Consider the following 20877-nt stretch of genomic DNA (forward strand, 5'->3'; position numbering starts at 1 on the left):
GCTTTCTGTGTACATCCAAGGGCCAGCCGTCATGTTGTTAGTAAATATTGAAAAAAAGGAAGGGGCCTAGACAGCTGCCCTGGGGAATTCCTGATTCTACCTGGATTTTGATAGAGAGGCTTACATTAAAGAACACCCTCTCTGTTCAGTTAGACAGGTAACTATTTAACAACAATATAGCAGGGGGCCATAACACATACGTTTTTCCATCAACGGACTACGATCGATAATGTCAAAAGCCACACTGAAGTTTAACAAACAGCCCCCACAATCTTTTTCTTAATCAATTTCTCTCAGCCAATCATCAGTAATTTGTGTAAGTGCTGTGATTGCTGAATGTCCTTCCCTATAAGCGTGATGAAAATCTGTTGTCAATTTGTTTACTGAAAAATAGCATTGTATCTGGTCGAACACAAATTTTTACAGAAGTTTACTAAAGGTTGGTAACAGGTTGATTGGCCGGCTATTGGAACCAGTAAAGGGGGCTTTACTATTCTTAGGTAGGGGAATAACTTTTGCTTCCCTCCAGGCCTGAGGGCACACACTTTCTAGTAGGCTTACATTGAAGATATGGTAAATAGGAGTGGCAATATCGTCCACTATTATCCTCAGTAATTTTCCATCCAAGTTGTCAGACCCCGGTGGCTTGTCATTGTTGATAGACAACAATGATTTTTTCACCTCTTCAACACTTACTTTACAGCATTCAAAATTACAAAGCTTGTGTTTCAAAGGTTGATCAGATATTCTTGGATGTGTAGTGTCAGCGATTGTTGCTGGCATGTCCTGCTTAAGTTTGCAAATATTGCCAATGAAAAAATCATTAAAGTAGTTGGCAATATAAGTGGGTTTTGTGATGAATGAGTCATCTGATTCAATGAATGATGGAGCGGAGTTTGCCTTTTTGTCCAAAATTTAATTGAAGGTGCTCCAAAGCGTTTTACTATCATTCTTTATGTCACTTATCTTTGATTCACAGTGTAGTTTCTTTTACTTTTTATTCAGTTTAGTCACATGATTTCTCAATTTGCAGTACGTTTGCCAATCGGTTGTACAGCCAAACCTATTTACCATTTATTTTGCCTCATCCCTCTCAACCATACAATTTTTCAATTCCTCATCAATCCGCTGGGATTTAACCATTTTTATGGTCATTTTCTTAACGGGTGCATGCTTATTAGTAACTGGGATAAGCAATTTCATAAATGTGTCAAGTGCAGCGTCTGGTTGCTCGTCACTACACACCACGGACCAACAAATATTCTTCACATCAACAACATAGGAATCATTACAAAACGTATTGTATGACCTCTTACACACACCATTAGGCCCAGCCTTAGGAACTTTGGTTTTCCTAGATATGGCTACTATATTGTGATCACTACATCCGATGGATTTTGATACTGCTTTCAAACTAATTTCTGCAGCATTAGTAAAGATGTGATCAATACATGTTGATCATTTCATTCCTGTGCTGTTTGTAACTATCCTGGTAGGTTGATTGATAACCTGAACCAGGTTGCAGGCACTAGTTACAGTTTGAAGATTTATTTTGAGTGGGCAGCCTGATGAAAGCCAGTGAATTTTTAAATCACCAAGCAAATAAACCTCTCTACTGATATCACATACATTATCAAGCTTTTCACACATGTTATCCAGATACTGCCTGTTAGCACTTGATGGTTTATAGCATCTTCCCACCAGAATGGGCTTTAGGTGAAGCAGATGAACCTGTAGCCATATTACTTCAACAGTATTTATCGTGAGATCTAAGCTTTACAGGAATGTTGTTCTGAATATAAACAGCCACACCTCCACCTTTGGCATTTCTGTATTTTCTGTAGATCTTATAACCATGTATTGCTACCACTGTATCATCAACAATATTATCTAAGTGAGCTTCAGAGATTGTCAGAATTTGAATGGCATCTGTTACTAGCAAATTATTGATTTCATGAACCTTGTTTTATAAACTGTATATGATAATGTGGGCTATTTTTAACACTTTTCTGGGATCCTTGATAGTTTTTCCTGATTTACTGGAAAGCTTAGCAGAGGTAGATATGCTTGAGTTATTTATGTTAGTGCAGGGTGATTTGCACACAGTGAACTCCCTGCTAGGGTACACTTCCTCAGTGCTAACAGTATACAGTGAGGGAAAAAAAGTATTTGATCCCCTGCTGATTTTGTACATTTGCGAGAGAGAATTACGCACACGCGTAAACACTAAAACACAAAACAAACAGGGAGCAAAGACGTAGCTCCGACACTGTGGCAGTAATTAACAACACACAATCATACTAGAACAAAACAAGGAACTTATAAGACACGCAATCAACACACAAATGGACACAGGTGATACAGACAGACAAAAGCAATCGAATGACGAAACATAGAGCGGTGGCAGCTAGTACTCCGGGGACGGCGATCGCCGAAGCCTGCCCGAACCAGGAGGAGGAGCAGCCTCGGCCGAAACCGTGACAGAGATTAGGAACACACTCTTAAAGGGAGTGCTCCTACTCTCAGCTTGTTACCTGTAGAAAAGACACCTGTCCACAGAAGCAATCAATCAGATTCCAAACTCTCCACCATGGCCAAGACCAAAGAGCTCTCCAAGGATGTCAGGGAAATGATTGTAGACCTACACAAGGCTGGAATGGGCTACAAGACCATCGGCAAGCAGCTTGCTAAGAAGGTGACAACAGTTGGTGCGATTATTCACAAATGGAAGAAACACAAAATAACTGTCAATCTCCCTCGGCCTGGGGCTCCATGCAAGATCTCACCTCGTGGAGTTGCAATGATCATGAGAACGGTGAGGAACCAGCCCAGAACTACACAGGAGGATCTTGTTAATGATCTCAAGGCAGCTGGGACCATAGTCACCAAGAAAACAATTGGTAACACACTACGCTGTGAAGAAATGAAATCCTGCAGCGCCCGCAAGGTCCCCCTGCTCAAGAAAGCACATATACAGGGCCGTCTGAAGTTTGCCAATGAACATCTGAATGATTCAGAGGAGAACTGGGTGAAAGTGTTGTGGTCAGATGAGACCAAAATCGAGCTCTTTGGCATCAACTCAACTCGCCGTGTTTGGAGGAGGAGAAATTCTGCCTATGACCCCAAGAACACCATCCCCAACTTCAAACATGGAGGTGGAAACATTATGCTTTGGGGGTGTTTTTCTGCTAAGGGGACAGGACAACTTCACCGCATCAAAGGGACGATGGACGGGGCCATGTACCGTCAAATCTTGGGTGAAAACCTCCTTCCCTCAGCCAGGGCATTGAAAATGGGTTGTAGATGGGTATTCCAGCATGACAATGACCCAAAACACACGGCCAAGGCAACAAAGGAGTGGCTCAAGAAGAAGCACATTAAGGTCCTGGAGTGGCCTAGCCAGTCTCCAGACCTTAATCCCATAGAAAATCTATGGAGGGAGCCGAAGGTTCGAGTTGCCAAACGTCAGCCTCGAAACCTTAATGACTTGGAGAAGATCTGCAAAGAGGAGTGGGACAAAATCCCTCCTGAGATGTGTGCAAACCTGGTGGCCAACTACAAGAAACTTCTGAACTCTGTGATTGCCAACAAGGGTTTTGCCACCAAGTACTAAGTCATGTTTTGCAGAGGGGTCAAATACTTATTTCACTCAATAGAATTCAAATCAATTAATAACATTTTTGACATGCGTTTTTCTGGATTTTTTTATGGTCTTTGTCAGTGGGCAAACGTACAAAATCAACAGGGGATCAAATACTTTTTTCCCTCACGTAACTCTGGTTCATAGGCATATGATTACTGCATACAATAGCTGTAGGATCAACAGAGTCATTCAGGACAGTAAGAGGGATATATAGGTTAGTCATATTGTGTCTTCCAATGCCCATGGGATAATGTACATTTGCTGAAGCATTATGACAACTCAGCGACACAATGGTAGGGATTAAGTGAGCTGGACTTGGGTCATTGATAAGTCATTGTCTCAATGCAACGTTTTAATGCTGTTAAAGGATCCAGGAACCCAAATGATTCGGCTGGATCCCATTCTCCTTATAATACGAGCTTTGTTTCCAGAAGGTATCAAAATTTGCAATAAATGTTACACCCACAGAGCTGCAATAGGCTCGTAGCCAGTTATGGAGGGCTAAAAGTCTACTGAACCGTTCAATGCCACGATTCAGGGAGGGCAGAGGGCCAGATATTGTGGGGCATTTGTTGGTGTGAAGTAGTGACCCAATCAGATCGTTAAAATCCATCTTCAGCTGTTCTGAGCTGCCCTTCATAATGTAATTCGACCCCACATGAACCATGACAGTATCATCCCACGGTGACTGACTCACAGCCTCAGGAAGCAACCTGGTGATATCCTGAACATTTGCCACAGGAAAACACAAACTCTTTGCCCTAGGTACAGATATATGCCTCACAATCGATCACCCTATCACAATTGTCAGAATGATCCGGCCTCTGCCGTGTCTCGAAACAGATTGAGAGGCCAGTGCCACATAATTCACCTGAGAAGAGGGCTGCTGAGACGCCGGCTGCATGCAGGCCACAAAAGCCATAGGGATAGAGCTCTGGTCCAGAGAGCACGGATCAGCGGATGTCATTTACGCTCACCTGGAGTCGAACAATGACCAGCCATTTTCTGGTTCAAGCTAGTAGAGGGATGCAGTGGCGGAAATTGATCATAGTCCAGGAAGGTCCCATTATGATCCTCTTGTATGTTTTGATAGGAAGCATTTAAATATGCCGATAGTTTCATAGAATCCTTATTCAGTTCAATGCACTTGGTCAAATTTCCTTTCTTTAGCTGCATCAATTTCAATACATTTTCACAAATGAAGGTATCCAACTGACCTTTCAAAGGACAGTCCAAGGGAACAAACATCTCCAGGCTCTGCCGGGGATTTAGATGCTCCCTCCATGGCCGCAGACGCCCCCATCAGCGCCTCGCATAACTGTGTTGTTGTCTGTCTCTCGTTGAATGTGAAAAGCGAGAGTGAAGTGCAGGGGGGTGGGTGATACCTGGGTCGGTTGTCAGTGGCAGGTCGCCGGCTGTTCCTTGCTATGCATCGGCCCGGCTGCGTGTTAGCATTTGGTGTAGCCTCTCAGAGCTGTGTCGGGCGTGTCCCCAGTGTCTGTAGTCATGGAGGATACAAAACATAAAATTACAGCATGTACTGGCCAACAATTCACACTCACCTGCTGAAAATAAGCACTTTCCTTTAGTAGTTCTATAGGGAGCGTTGTATGAGTTGAGCTCTTGGTCGCCTGGCTCGGTTGTTGGTATCCAGGTATTATAGTGTCCGGGGTGAAAAAGTTGAATGAAAAAAGTTGAACAAGGAAACAACTAAGATGTTGGTAAATATGTTAAATTCAGAGTTTTGATGAAATGGTTAATAAAAGTACAAAACAAAAAGTGTGGCAGATAGGCAAGTCGCAACAAACAGCAGAGCAGCACGTCAATGTGGAAGTGTGACGTTTTCGCTCTCCTAAGTAGAGAGTAAGGTAGGTAGCCAGGTCTGCGATAGATTGAACTGCATTAATTATTGAACTGCACCATTATTCCTCCTCCACCAAACATTACAGTTGGCACTATGCATTGGGGCAGGTAGCGTTCTCCTGGAATCCGCCAAACCCAGATTTGTCTGTCAGACTGCCAGATGGTGAAGAGTGATTCATCACTCCAGAGACTCGTTTCCACTGCTCCAGTCCAATTGTGGCAAGCTTTACACTACTCCAGCCGATGCTTGGCATTGCGCATGGTGATCTTAGGCTTGTGTGCGGCTGCTCGGTAATGGAAACCCATTTCATGAAGCTCCCGATGAACAGTTCTTCTGCTGACATTGCTTTCAGAGGCAACTCGGTAGCGAGTGTAACAACGGAGGACAGACAATTTTTACGAGCTACGCGCTTCAGCACTCGCCGGTCCCGTTCAGTGAACTTGTGTGAACTATCACTTCGCGGCTGAGACGTTGTTGCTCCTATCATTTCCACTTCACAATAACAGCACTAACAGTTGACCGGGACAGCTCTAGCAAGGCAGAAATTTCACATTTTGACTTGTTGGAAAGGTGGCATCCTATGAGGGTGCCACGTTAAAAGTCACTGAGCTCTTCAGTATGGCCATTCTACTGCCAATATCTGTCTATGGAGATTGCTTGACTGTGTGCTTGATTTGAAACACCTGTCAGCACAGGTGTGGCTGAAATAGCCAAATCCACTAATTTGAAGTCCACATATTTATGTATATATATAGTGTATGTGATGAACGGGTCAGTAATAAGGTCACAGAGCTGACAGGGTCACGCTGCAATGTGTCTTATAAGCCCTTATACACCCAGGCCCTAACCCTTACAACTTTACACAAACACACACACACACACAAAGATGAGGGAGGACAATTTCTGTATTTTATTAACATGGCCATAAATATATTACAGCATATTGGATGACTGTCATTCATATTCCATTCACCCAGCTCAATGTAACATCGATAGGTTTAGGCTACTACATGATACTCTAATTTCCTTATACACATCATGAGGTTGCTACAACCTAGCCTATGAATGAAAGATTACAACGTAGGTGCAGAGGTCGAGAGAAATTGTTGTAGCGACCTCATGATGTGTATAATGAAAGTAGAGTATCATGTAGTAGCCTAAACCTATCGATGTTACATTGAGCTGGGGCGACAGGTAGCTTAGTGGGTGAGAGCGTTGTGCCAGTAACCGAAAGGTCGCTGGTTCTACTCCCCGAGCCGACTAGGTGAAAAATCTGTCGATGTGCCCTTGAGCAAGGCACTTAACCCTACTTGCTCCTGTAAGTCGCTCTGGATAAGAGCGTCTGCTAAATGACTAAAATGTAAAATGTAATCAAGCTGACAGACATTGACACATTCAATACCTACTGCCTTGCACAATATTGCCTGAATCTAGCTGATCTAGGGTGTAATCATTAGTCAAACAGTTGCAAATGAGAGTTTCTATTGGAGAAATTCAGGTATGTTTATCCCATTTCGTTCCGTTTGCTTCCATTTAAGATATTATTTTAAAAAATAATCGGCAGAATGAATAAACCCATGATCACATGGCAACACAGTTTAATTTCATAGCAGCCACATAAAAAAAGCATGATCCCTTTTATCTTTGTATTCCTTCTTGCATCTACTCGCTCTCCTCTCATATTTTCCCTTCACTTGTGGACTTCAGTGCTCAACACAAAACCTTTCCAAACCAAACCTTCATATCATAACCGCTAAACGCTAAAACACAGCCTACATCCGCTAACCGCTTCACACAGCCTACATTGTTGTCACCATATTAACATCAAAGTCAACATAGCTACAACTAACGTGTTAATAAACCCTCTACAATCATGCAGTACATTGTACAAATCAAATACAATTGTATTTGCCACATGCGCCGAATACAACAGATGTAGATATTACAGTGAAATGTTACTTACAAGCCCTTACAGTCAGCAGCAAGCAGTTTAGCAGTTACACCGGCGGGCCCCATTGGCAATAAATTAATATAACCAAAAGCTTACCTTGATTTGGAAGAATTCCAGTGTTGGATAGCCATAGCCAGCTAGATAACATAGCAACCCTCTCTGTTTGAGCCGGGCGTTTGAGTAAGCTAAACTATCTAGCTGCATTGGATAGCTAAGTAATTGAAAGTGAAAATAAAAAATACTAAAATATATACAGTACCAGTCAAAAGTTTGGACACATCTACTCATTCAAGGGTTTTTCTTAATTTTTACTATTTCTACATTGTAGAATGATAGTGAAGACATCAAAACTATGAAATAACACATATGGAATCATGTAGTAACCAAAAAAGTGTTACATATTTTATATTTGAGATTCTTCAAAATAGCCACCCTTTAACTTAATGACAGCTTTCCACATTCTTGGTATTCTCTCAACCAGCTTCATGAGGTAGTCACCTGGAATGCATTTCAATTAACAGGTGTGCCTTCTTAATTTGTGGAATTTCTTTCCTTCTTAATGCGTTTGAGCCAATCAGTTTTGTTGTGACAAGGTAGGGGTGGTATACAGAAGACAGCCCTATTTGGTAAAAGACCAAGTCCATATTATGGCAAGAACAGCTCAAATAAGCAAAGAGAAACGACAGTCCATCATTACTTTAAGACATGAAGGTCAGTCAATACAGAACATTTCAAGAACTTTGAAAGTATCTTCAAGTGCAGTCGCCAAAACCATCAAGCGCTATGATGAAACTGTCTCTCATGAGGACTGCCACAGGAAAAGAAGACCCAGAGTCACCGCTGCTGCAGAGGAAAAGTTGATTAGAGTTAAATGCACCTCAGATTGCGGCCCAAATAAATGCTTCACAGAGTTCAAGTAACAGACACATCTCAACATCAACTGTTAGGAGGAGACTGTGAATCAGGCCTTCATGGTCAAATTGCTGCAAGGAAACCACTACTAAAGGACACCAATAATAAGAAGAGACCTACTTGGGCCAAGAAACACGAGCAATGGACATTAGACCGGTGGGTTTTGCAATGGATCCCTCTTTGTCTGGAGAAATAAATGAACGTTTCCAGCGCTGTAGGAGCTGTATCTAATACACTTTGTTTCGGGACAAACCGGATCACTCAGAGTTCCAATGCGGCAATTGTTTGCTTGCAAAGGATTATAGTCTTGAGGTGGCTTCCTTGATCACGCAGGTGGCCAGCCTACGTAAGAAACTGGGGAAAGCACAGAGTGGAATGTTTGCCTTTTCTACACCGGTGGTTGGAAGGCGTTCATGCTTGTTGGATGTATTGTCATTTGTCGTTATCGAATGCATACAGTGGGGAGAACAAGTATTTGATACACTGCCGATTTTGCAGGTTTTCCTAATTACAAAGCATGTAGAGGTCTGTAATTTTTATCATAGATACACTTCAACTGTGAGAGACGGGAATTTAAAACAAAAATCCAGAAAATCACTTTATATGATTTTTAAGTAATTAATTTGCATTTTATTGCATGACATAAGTATTTGATACATCAGAAAAGCAGAACTTAATATTTGGAACATAAACCTTTGTTTGCAATTACAGAGATCATAGGTTTCCTATAGGTCTTGACCAGGTTTGCACACACTGCAGCAGGGATTTTGGCCCACTCCTCCATACAGACCTTCTCCAGATCCTTCAGGTTTCGGGGCTGTCGCTGGGCAATACGGACTTTCAGCACCCTCCAAAGATTTTCTATTGGGTTCAGGTCTGGAGACTGGCTAGGCCACTCCAGGACCTTGAGATGCTTCTTACGGAGCCACTCCTTAGTTGCCCTGGCTGTGTGTTTCGGGTCGTTGTCATGCTGGAAGACCCAGCCACGACCCATCTTCAATGCTCTTACTGAGGGAAGGAGGTTGTTGGCCAAGATCTCGCGATACATGGCCCCATCCATCCTCCCCTCAATACGGTGCAGTCGTCCTGTCCCCTTTGCAGAAAAGCATCCCCAAAGAATGATGTTTCCACCTCCATGCTTCACGGTTGGGATGGTGTTCTTGGGGTTGCACTCTTCCTTCTTCTTCCTACAAACACGGCGAGTGGAGTTTAGACCAAAAAGCTCTATTTTTGTCTCATCAGACCACATGACCTTCTCCCATTCCTCCTCTGGATCATCCAGATGGTCATTGGCAAACTTCAGACGGGCCTGGACATGCGCTGGCTTGATCAGGTGGACCTTGCCTGCGCTGCAGGATTTTAATCCATGACGGCGTAGTGTGTTACTAATGGTTTTCTTTGAGACTGTGGTCCCAGCTCTCTTCAGGTCATTGACCAGGTCCTGCCGTGTAGTTCTGGGCTGATCCCTCACCTTCCTCATGATCATTGATGCCCCACGAGGTGAGATCTTGCATGGAGCCCCAGACCGAGGGTGATTGACCGTCATCTTGAACTTCTTCCATTTTCTAATAATTGCGCCAACAGTTGATGCCTTCTCACCAAGCTGCTTGCCTATTGTCCTGTAGCCCATCCCAGCCTTGTGCAGGTCTACAATTTTATCTCTGATGTCCTTACACAGCTCTCTGGTCTTGGCCATTGTGGAGAGGTTGGAGTCTGTTTGATTGAGTGTGTGGACAGGTGTCTTTTATACAGGTAACAAGTTCAAACAGGTGCAGTTAATACAGGTAATGAGTGGAGAACAGGAGGGCTTCTTAAAGAAAAACTAACAGGTCTGTGAGAGCCGGAATTCTTACTGGTTGGTAGGTGATGAAATACTTATGCAAATTAATTACTTAAAAATCATACAATGTGATTTTCTGGATTTTTCCAGTCTCTCGCAGTTGAAGTGTACCTATAATAAAAATTACAGACCTCTCCATGCTTTGTAAGTAGGAAAACCTGCAAAATCGGCAGTGTATCAAATTCTTGTTCTCCCCACTGTATGTTTTCATCCCCTTTGCTATGAAGCCCCTAAATAAGATCTGGTGCAACCAATTACCTTCAGAAGTCACATAATTAGTTAAATAAAGTCAACCTGTGTGCAATCTAAGTGTCACATGATCTGTCACATGATCTCAGTATATATACACCTGTTCTGAAATTCCCCAGAGTCTGCAACACCACTAAGCAAGGGGCACCACCAAGCAAGCGGTAAAATGAAGACCAAGGATCTCTCCAAACAGGTCAGGGACAAAGTTGAGGAGAAGTACAGATCAGGGTTGGGTTACAAAAAAATATCAGAAACTTTGAACATCCCACGGAGACCATTAAATCCATTATTTAAAAAATGGAAAGAATATGGCACTACAACAAACCTGCCAAGAGAGGGCCGCCCACCAAAACTCATGGACCAGGCAATGAGGGCATTAATCAGAGAGGCAACAAAAATACCAACGATCACCCTGAAGGAGCTGCAAAGCTCCACAGCGGAGATTGGAGTATCTGTCCATAGGACCACTTTTAGCCATACACTCCACAGAGCTGGGCTTTACGGAAGAGTGGCCAGAAAAAAGCCATTACTTAAAGAAAAAAATTGGCAAACACGTTTGGTGTTCGCCCAAAGGCATGTGGGAGACTCCCCATATGGAAGAAGGTACTCTGGTCAGATGAGACTAAAATTTTGTTTTTTGTCCATCAAGGAAAACGCTATGTCTGGCACAAACCCAACACCTCTCATCACCCCGAGAACACTATCCCGACAGTGAAGCATGGTGGTGGCAGCATCATGCTTTGGGGATGTTTTTCATCGGCAGGGACTGGGAAACTGGTCAGAATTGAAGGAATGATGGATGGCGCTAAATACAGGGAAATTATTGAGGGAAACCTGTTTCAGTCTTCCAGAGATTTTGGACTGAGATGGAGGTTCACCTTCCAGCAGAACAATGACCCTAATAATACTGCTAAAGCAACACTCGGGTGGCATAAGGGAAAACCTTTAAACGTCTTGGAATGGCGCAGTCAAAGCCCAGACCTCAATCCAATCTTGTTTGTTTCACAATTAAAAATATTTTGCATCTTCAAAGTGGTAGGCATTTTGTGTAAATCAAATGATACAAACCCCCCAAAAATATATTTTAATTCCAGGGTGTAAGGCAACAAAATAGGAAAAATGCCAAGGGGGGTGAATACCCACTGTAGCTCACGCTTCACGTCTGCTGGTCTGTAGAGTTTCAACCATTTTAAGCCATGGGGCTTCCTGGTCTGAGGTGAATTTAAGGCTTTTTATGCACTCGGGGTAAAAGGGGCGTTGCATCATGTTTGTGCTCATCTGGGCGTGGCCACTGACTGAGAATAAATCAATATGGAAAACAATCATCTCATCTAGAATGCTAAAATCAAGTATTATTATACTTAATAATTGTTTTTTTACAACAATTAGATGCAAACCCCATATCTGGGAAGTGTACACCCCCAGAGATACAGTTATGTTGTTCACCGTCTTTAATGACATCACAACATAGTAACGAATTTGACATGATTGTTCTTTAAGTCCCCAACGACCATTTCCCACATTCTTTTATTATCCACTTTTGGATGTTGGAGTCTTGGCGGGAAGTCTTCCTTTGTCTCACAGGGAAATTCCCTCTCCCAATACTGCATGCCACGGAAAAGAACATTTCTGCAAGGAATTTACGACCGGTCATAAAACTGGCCCCCAGGAAAGGGGGTGTTCAAACCTTTGCCTAGCTGGTATCTTTGATCATCAGCCCATGAGGGCAAGTCATGACAGTCCCCCTCTGGTGGTTCAATCTTGGTTTTATTCTGCAAGTTGCAACACACCATAAAAATGACCACGGGATGTCCTGGTTGGGGATCGCCGTTGCGGTCCCCTTCTGGTGGTTTACCTTGGGAGGATCTCTGCAAGCTGCAGGCCACCACAAGAATGGCCAGGGGATATCCTGGTTGGGGATCGCCGTTGCAGACCCGTCGTCTGGTCATCCTGGCTGGTAGATCTGGGCAGTAACTTAGGCAGATGTTAACAACGCACACACACACTCACGAAATACATGATTACATTTCTTTCCCAAATGAGCAGCGTTGTGGCACTAACTGATGGTTGTATGGGGATCTTGTTTATGGCTCTATCACTTCCTAAGTGTCAGAGAAAATGAAACAAAATGAATAAGAGCATAAACAAAAGAGATACAAAATATAGTTAAAACAACTTAATAATCTAATTGGACTGTATTCTATTTACGTCCACGGTCTTGGCTAAATGACTATCATGGCATTGTCTCTAATGTCATGTCTAGGGATTTCCTAGTTAGTGGTGTGTTGTTTAGGCACTATCCTAAATTGATAACTACATGATAAGTCTACAGCTGTAAGGCACTAGCTTCGGACAGTCTACAGGGATGACCTATGGACTTCTATGGATAAACTGGTGAGTACGGTAGCTGTAGAATCAAAGGCCTCAGGGTAAATTGAACTTGACCAAGGCTGGTGTTTTGCTCTGACCCTTAAGTGATCCTAGCATAAATCCTCATTGAATGTTCCGTTGTACATGTGCACAAGTGCGCATGCCAAGGGAAAGAAAACCAGGTATCCTGGTAGGCTGCAACCTGTTCAGAATGAGTCTGACGTAATAAGATCAATTTCATGTCAATGTCGGGAGGTCAGTACGAATTGGTGTCGAGGGAACCTGTAGTGGTTTTACTACCGGTCACGGTGTCTTACACAATTGTAGTGGCGATAGGTATGAAGGAGTCTGTTTCATAGCTATGTTATCCCCGGAGGACCTAACCTCACGACGGAAGTACTCTATAAGCACTGAACCAGTCGTACGCGGTGTGATTATGGTTAATGACTTCTAAAACTTTCCTCCTGAATTGAGGGTTCTATTTCTTAGTGGCATGTGTACTAACCATGCTAACCATCAGAAGAGTGTTTTGGGAGATTCCCTTCCACGTGTTGCAATCTGAGTGACTACTAACTCCTCTGTCGCTGTTGTCAAGGGTAATTTGACTTGTTAGGTCTCTAACCTTCTTACTGATTGTGGCTGGACTGACTGTTGCTGGCATTGGTACTGGTACTCAAAGGGACCAGCTATCCTACCGATTTATTCTGAAATGTTATCCTACCGGAATAAATGATTAGAGCATTTTACTACTTGCATTGTAGTTGAAACTGCACATTGCAAGGAAATTATTGTTGCCATTTGTTTTGGAGGAGGAAAGTCCACTGGAGTTATTTTACGACCAGTGTGGTACACCGCAGTGATATCTCAGATGTGTTCTAAGGTTATCCCCATCGAGGGGCTTGTCCGCTCCTCTCTGTTCTCATGGGGAAGTTTACAACTAGATTTGTTTCCTGCTCTGGCGGCCTCGTACAGTGTTGCACATGGTCTCGACCCCATCACCGGCCTCGACGAGGCTCATCATGGGTCTGGGCTAGTATTCCCCCCTTTGTGTCATGGGACCCCCCCCCACCAGCGGTGGGTGTTGGTGTCCGAGGCACAAACGAAAAGGTTGGACCCTTTGTACGAGTTGTCAGCAGCCGTGTGGTTAGTATATTGGCTGTAACGATTCAACCAAATCTCCTGGTGTTTGTACTTGAAAACACCTGTCAGTCACCACAGCGTCTGCATGTGGCAACCGTTCCAGTACCTTCAAACTGAGACGAGGATATCATTCTGCGATATGGCACAGTGTTTCACCAGTGGGAATCATCGGGTCAGTTGCAGGACTGACGCCGTTCGATTCATTGTAAGGGGTTTCAGTCCCCCTCAAAGCCGAAAATGTATCATCGGAAGCAGAGTACACTCTGCACGTCGATGCCGTTGTTCCTGAGATGGCTGCAGTGCTTGCGAAAGTGTCCGTAGGACAAGATAAGTTCATTTTAGCTACAGTACCACATGACTCCAAGGAGTAGTGAAGTGGCTCATTCACAGAGACTGCTGGCTTGAAATCATGAAAGGACTGGTCAATCAGGTTTGCTGATTGAATGTGATATCATAATATCTCCTTGGGTCAGATGCTTCACAGAGAAGTTTTGATAAATCTTTTTCAAAAGGGGTTCTTTTGATAGATGCTCTTTATGGATGACTGTGTCGCAGTCAGCGGTAGGAGACGACAGTATGGTCAGTGGAGATGGCACGGTTGCCTGTGAACATAATTGGTTGGTCATCCATCAGTGGGATCAACCGATCCATCAAGTCTACTCCGAGTAGCAGGGGTTCACTTTCGAGGCTGGTAACATACACCGGGTGAACAAGCGATACATCTTGGAAGTGTAGTTTCAGCATGAGTCACATTGTGAGAGGCGAGGTAGTCTTCGTTCCATTTTCAACAAACATTTAGCTGGGTTCAAAGCCCTTTTGAGATCATTAATCAAAGTTTGAGAGATGAGAGATATTGTCAAGCCTGAATCAATTAGGGCATGACAGGTTAAGCAGTCCTCCAGGGCTGTTTCCAGGTATGGGCTGTTTGAGTTGCATTTTGTTGTCATATTCCCCACAAAGTGGAGTGGTCGTTCGCAATGATGTGATGTGTAATTTGTGTTCATTGTGAAAACAGATGGACTTAGCGGGTTTCGAGTGGAATTGGCACTTGCGATGTGTTTGACCTTTTTCTTCGCAGCATTTGTATCAGAGACTATAGACAAAGCTTGTGGGCTTGTGTCTTGATCGAGCGGGCCCTGGATAGGGTCTCGAGTGAGAGCGGGAGTTATTTGATTGTTAACGTCCTTGCAAAGGGTGTTAATTCTGGCCGACCTGTTGTCCGGCAATTTCACGTCTAGTCATAGTCCCTTGTCTTTTTCCAGTTTATCAAATTCTTTCTGGTTCTTTATTTCTCTTAGCAGAGCTTTTAGCAAGTATTGGCGTATGCTTCTGTCGTCATTGAACCATTTTTAACCCTTGCTACCCTTGTGCTGTGACACTTTGGGTCGATTTGGTGCAGAAACTTAGCTATCTGGTCAATTGTAGAGGTAATTGTTTCGCTGGCGATATACTTTACAGTTATTTCAACCGTGGTGGGCATTGGTATCGTGGTTTCGTGGTAGAAACCGTTGATGTACATCATCTCTTGACGCTTCAAAACCTGATAATGCACCCTCTAACTGGTGTGAGTGCTCGTGTTCAAACTCCAAAATCGAGATGTCAGGTATCTTAGCGCTGTGCACTTTTGATGCCTCAAAAGCTGTGCTGTCAAGCTCTCTGAGTTCTGAGATTGGCAAACCAACGTGGGCTGTAGGGCCCAAGTAGGTAATGAAGTTGGGATACATGTTAGACAGAAATATTTTTTATAATGTTAACAGCTCTTTCGTTCCGGTTTCAGTGAGTAGGCCAAAGTAAGCTGAACGAAGCCTATGATAGTAAGCTTGTGGGTGTTCATTCCGAGCTTGCTTGGCAGTGTTAGCCAGCGAGCTGTCATGATTGGGAGTCGCAGAACAACTGAATTCTATTTTCAATAGCTGTGGCATGTTTAGCGTAGTCATTTTGCACTTGTTGCTGTTGGAGACAAATGAACCTTGTCACGTGTCTATTCAACGTTTGCTTCAACAAGTAAAGCCTGTCAGCACCCGTAGCATTCTGGTAGCTATCCAAGGCGTCCTTTATGTCTGCTAGGAACGTCTCAGTGTTGTTTGGCTTACCTGGAACAGGGTTAAAGGTGCAGATGTTTTTGATGAGTTTGTCAAGGCGTTCCATGTCAATGGCGCGGGGAGGGTTGGCTTCATCCTGTGGAGAATTGTGGGCCGAAAGGCCAAGAGGAGAAGCGAAGCTTTGGCTTTGTTGGCGAGGAGGCGCCATATTACCCTGTGCCGAATGGCCAAGAGGGGATGACGGAGGGACATCTGCGAGAGGCCAAGTCTGAAACCTTCTGTTGTCTTCACTCCTTTGTGTGCCAATCTCCGGTTGCGAGCTTGGTTGCTTAACTGGGTAGTCACGCTGTAGCGCATGACTGTTCTGGAATTCCTCCATATGGTACCTAAGGGTGGTATTCTGCTGCATAGCAGAGTATTTATTTCAGACACGTGAGTGTCGAACTTGCTCTGTTCGGCCTCATACTTACCTGACATGGTTTGCAGGTAGAGGACTTGAGTATGGAGCGAGAGATTCAGTGATAAGATTTCCTCCGCTTGCTTAGAAATCAATATTTCCATCTTCATCACCTGAATTCTCACATCATTAATTTGCCAGCGGCTTCAATGAGTTTAGCTGATTTGTCATGTGGGAGATGGATGTGAATGAATTTGCAAAAGCAAATTGAGTTGATTAATCAATGATAATGATTAATCATACCTGTATAGGCTATCTGGGAATTCAACTTTAATTAACCTGAGAAGTGTTGCTTTATCTAGGTTAATATGGAAAAGTTTAAATTGTCTCCTTTGTTGAACCAAATCAATTTGGATCTTATCCAAATGATCAACCTGAAAAGGTGTGTTTGGCATTTTAACTTCTTAAATTGAATGAGACAATGATATCCAATCAGTTGAGATTTGTTGGATATCATAAATGTAGCTCGTAGTTACACACTATAAGAACACGTTTTGCCCTCACATAGAATGAAAAATGTATGCACTCACTAACTGTAAGTCACTCTGGATAAGAGCGTCTGCTAAATGACTAAAATGTAAAATGTAATAGAATCTATTTTTTCTTTTAAGACAATTACTTGCGATTCTTCACCACAAGGGGTCACTGATCGCAGAAAGCTGAACTCGAACGGGTGTACAGAGGTGTGGGACTTCCGTCGGCCAAGACGGGGATTTCAACATGACACAGGAAAAACGGCTGCTCTTCCTTTGTTATCTTAGCATCTAGTGCACAGCTAACCTTTCTTATACTTGTTTTAAGCACACAACAGGATCCCATACACTACGAGAAGGGGTTTATTAGTGACGACTCATATTCAAACCCATTCGGCATTCTCTTTGCTAGCACTATATTACCGGAACACGTGGTAACCTAAGAGATATGCCTGTGGCCTACCCACGCTAACAAAGCACGATAGACAGATAGATAATAACTCTGGCCCGGTCAACGAATATATCTATCCAAATTTCTATCATTGCTGGCCCTATGTCCTCGCTCTAGAAATTAATACTGACCGAGTCAACTCGCTCCTGAGACGCGAGAAACAGAAGAAATAGTACCCGTTTGGCCCAACGGGACTATATCTGAGAATACCTCAATCTGCCGGCCCAGTATGTTCTGGCTCGTAGCATTCAGTAATTCACTCTACGAACTGACTTTTCGTCAGATAATCAACACCAGAGGCAACCTGTAGCATCTTGTTCAAATGGAAACACACCTCAACAACAAATCCTGCCTACGGCTCTACTGGTGTATATTTAACCTGGGTGTATAACGTAATGAGCTGCACACTTCATATAGTCTGAATTCAACAGTAAGGCCTCATTCTATTTTAGATATGCAACATCCGGCTTATACCGTAGTATGCTTGGTCTTCCTTTGGTAATGGAGTTGTAGTTTTAAACCATTTTGTAACGTTTAGCTCACGCTTCACGTCTGCTGGTCTGTAGAGTTTCAACCATTTTAAGCCGTGGGGCTTCCTGGTTTGAGGTGAATTTCGTCACAAGGTAAAAGGGGTGTCCCATCATGTTTGTGCTCATCTGGGCGTGGCCACTGACTGAGAAAAAATCAATATGGAAAACAATAATCTCATCAAGAATGCTAAAATCACATTGTTATCTTCACAAAAGTATTATTATACTTAATCATTCGTTTTATACAACAATTAGATGCAAACCTCATAACTGGTAAGTGTACACCCCCAGAGATACAGTTATGTTGTTCCACCGTCTTTAATGACATCACAACATAATAATTAATTGGTCATTTAGCAGACGCTCTTATCCAGAGCGACTTACAGGAGCAATTAGGGTTAAGTGCCTTGCTCAAGGGCACATCGACAGATTTTTCACCTAGTGGGCTCAGAGATTAGAACCAGCGACCTTTCGATTACTGGCACAACGCTCTTAACCACTAAGCTACCTGCCGCCCATAGTAACACATTTGACATAATTGTTCTTTAAGTCCCCACCAACCATTTCCCACATTATTTTAAGTAGAAATATTGTTTCATTATCCACTTTTGGATGTTGGAGTCTTGGAGGGAAGACTTCCTTTGTCTCACAGGGAAATTCCATCTCCCAATACTGCATGGCACCGCAAAGAAAGTTTCTGCAAGGAATTTACGACCAGTCATAAAACTGGCCTCCAGCAAAGGGGGTCTTCAAACCTTTGCCTAGTCGGCATCTTTGATCCTCAGCCCATGAGGGCAAGTCATGACACAGGATTCTTTCTCTTCACAACTGGCTACGTGATTATTGCAGCTCAAAGGATGTACATTTTGTGAACAATTTTGATACCTTTTGGAAACAAAACACATTTTATAAGGAGGATGGGATCCACCCAAATCATTTGGGTTCATGGATCCTTTCACAGCATTATAAGGCTGTGTTGAGACAATTACTTATCAATGACCCAAGCCCAGCTCAGTGAATCCCTACCATTGTGATGCTGAGTTGTCATAATGCTTCAGCAAATGTACATTATACCAGGGGCATTGGTAGACACAATATAAGTAACCTTAATTATATCCGTCTAACTGCCCTGATTGCCTCTGCTGATCCTACAACTGTTGTATGCAGTAATCATGTGCCTATGAACCAGATTTATACTGTTACCACTGAGGTGGTGTGCCCTAGTAAGCAATGAAAACAAGTAAGCATCCTAGAAGAAAAGTGCTCAAAATTGCCCACATGAACATATGTAGCTTAACAAACAAGGTTCATGAAATCAAAAATGTGCTAGTAACAGATGATATTCATATTCTGACTGACTATCTGAAACTCACGGCGGCAGGTAGCTTAGTGGGTAAGAGCGTTGTGCCAGTAACCGAAAGGTCGCTGGTTCTAATCCCCGAGCCGACTAGGTGAAAAATCTGTCGATGTGCCCTTGAGCAAGGCACTTAACCCTAATTGCTCCTGTAAGTCGCTCTGGATAAGAGCATCTGCTAAATGACTAAAAAAAAAAAAAAAAAAAAAAATACTTAGACAATACCTTTGATGATACAGTGGTGGCAATACATGGTTATAACATTTACAGAAAAGACAGAAATGCCAACGGTGAAGGTGTTGCTGTTTATAAGCAAAAGTAATTCCACTACCTAATATAGTAAAGCCCCCTTTACTGGCTCAAATAGCTGACCAATCAGCCTGTTACCAACCCTTAGTCAACTTTTTTTTTAATGGTGTTTGACCAGATAAAATGCTATTTTACAGTAAACAAATTTACAACAGACTTTCAACACGTTTATAGGAAAGGACATTCAACAATCACAGCACTTACACAAATGACTGATGATTGGCTGAGAGAAATTTATGATAAAAAGATTGTGGTTGCTGTTTTGTCAGACTTCAGTGCGGCTTTTGACATTATAGTCTGCTGCTGGAAAAACGTATGTGTTATGGCTTAACACCCCCTGCTATATTGTGGCTTGAGAGTTACCTGTTTAACAGAACACAGAGGGTGTTCTTTAATGGTAGCCTCTCCAACATAATCCAGGTAGAATCAGGCATTCCCTAGTGCAGCTGATAAAACTGATAAAAATACACCTTATGGAACATCGAGAACTGTGAAGAGTCACACACACTGGTAAAAACACACGCATGCAAACACACATAACATAAACACATGTACACCTGGATTGTGTGTTGTAATAGAATAGTGGCCTGAGGGGCACACATTTAATGTATTGTGAAAGATGTTGTAAAATGTATTTTAATGTTACATTTTTTTATTATAATGTATATTACTGCCTTAACTTCTGCTGGACCACAGGAAGAGTGGCAACATCCTAGAGGAAAACCTGGTTCAGTCTGCTTTCCACCAGACGCTGGGAGATGAATTCACCTTTCAGCAGGACAATCATCTAAAACACAAGAATGTTCCTGAGTGGCCAAGTTACAGTTTTGACTTCAATCTGCTTGTAAATATATGGCAAGACCTGAAAATAATACTTTTGAAAAGGATAATGGGCAAATGTTGCACAATCCAGGTGTGGAAAGCGCTTAGAGACTTACCCAGATAGACTCGCAGCTGAAATCAGTTGATTCCAACATGTATTGACTCAGGGGGTTGAATACTTATCTAATCAAGATATAGTAGTGTTTTATTTTTCATGAATGTTTTACAAATGTTAGAATTTTTCTTTCACTTTGATATTACAGAGTAGTTTGTGTAGACCGTTGACAAAAAAATACAATTAAATCCATTTTAATCCCACTTTGTAACATAACACATTTTTGAAAAGGTCAAGGGGTGTGAATACTTTCTGAAGGCACTGTATTTGTATATCATTAAACTGTATGTATTTTTAGATATAGGCAGGGGCGGTGTGTTCAATAGGGCGATATGGGCGACGCACTGCCAAACGG

At 42.8% G+C, this 20877-nt stretch overlaps 1 protein-coding gene across 2 annotated transcripts in view; it reads right to left on the reverse strand.

Annotated features, from left to right (window-relative positions):
• Window positions 1-20877, reverse strand: part of LOC311105137 (protocadherin-1-like) — a 450002-nt gene that overhangs the window by 12750 nt on the left and 416375 nt on the right. Inside the window, exon 6 of one of the 2 annotated variants that reach the window (XM_084147166.1) lies at window positions 4769-5141. The exons of the other annotated variant lie outside the window; for it this stretch is intronic. Coding sequence (XP_084003292.1) covers window positions 5092-5141 — 50 coding nt within the window. The 3' untranslated portion in view covers window positions 4769-5091. Of the gene's footprint in view, window positions 1-4768; window positions 5142-20877 lie in introns of those variants that run through there. 2 annotated transcript variants of the gene reach the window in all.

Source organism: Coregonus lavaretus (assembly GCF_964263955.1).
Source record: "Coregonus lavaretus genome assembly, chromosome: 29".
Taxonomy (NCBI): domain Eukaryota; kingdom Metazoa; phylum Chordata; class Actinopteri; order Salmoniformes; family Salmonidae; genus Coregonus; species Coregonus lavaretus.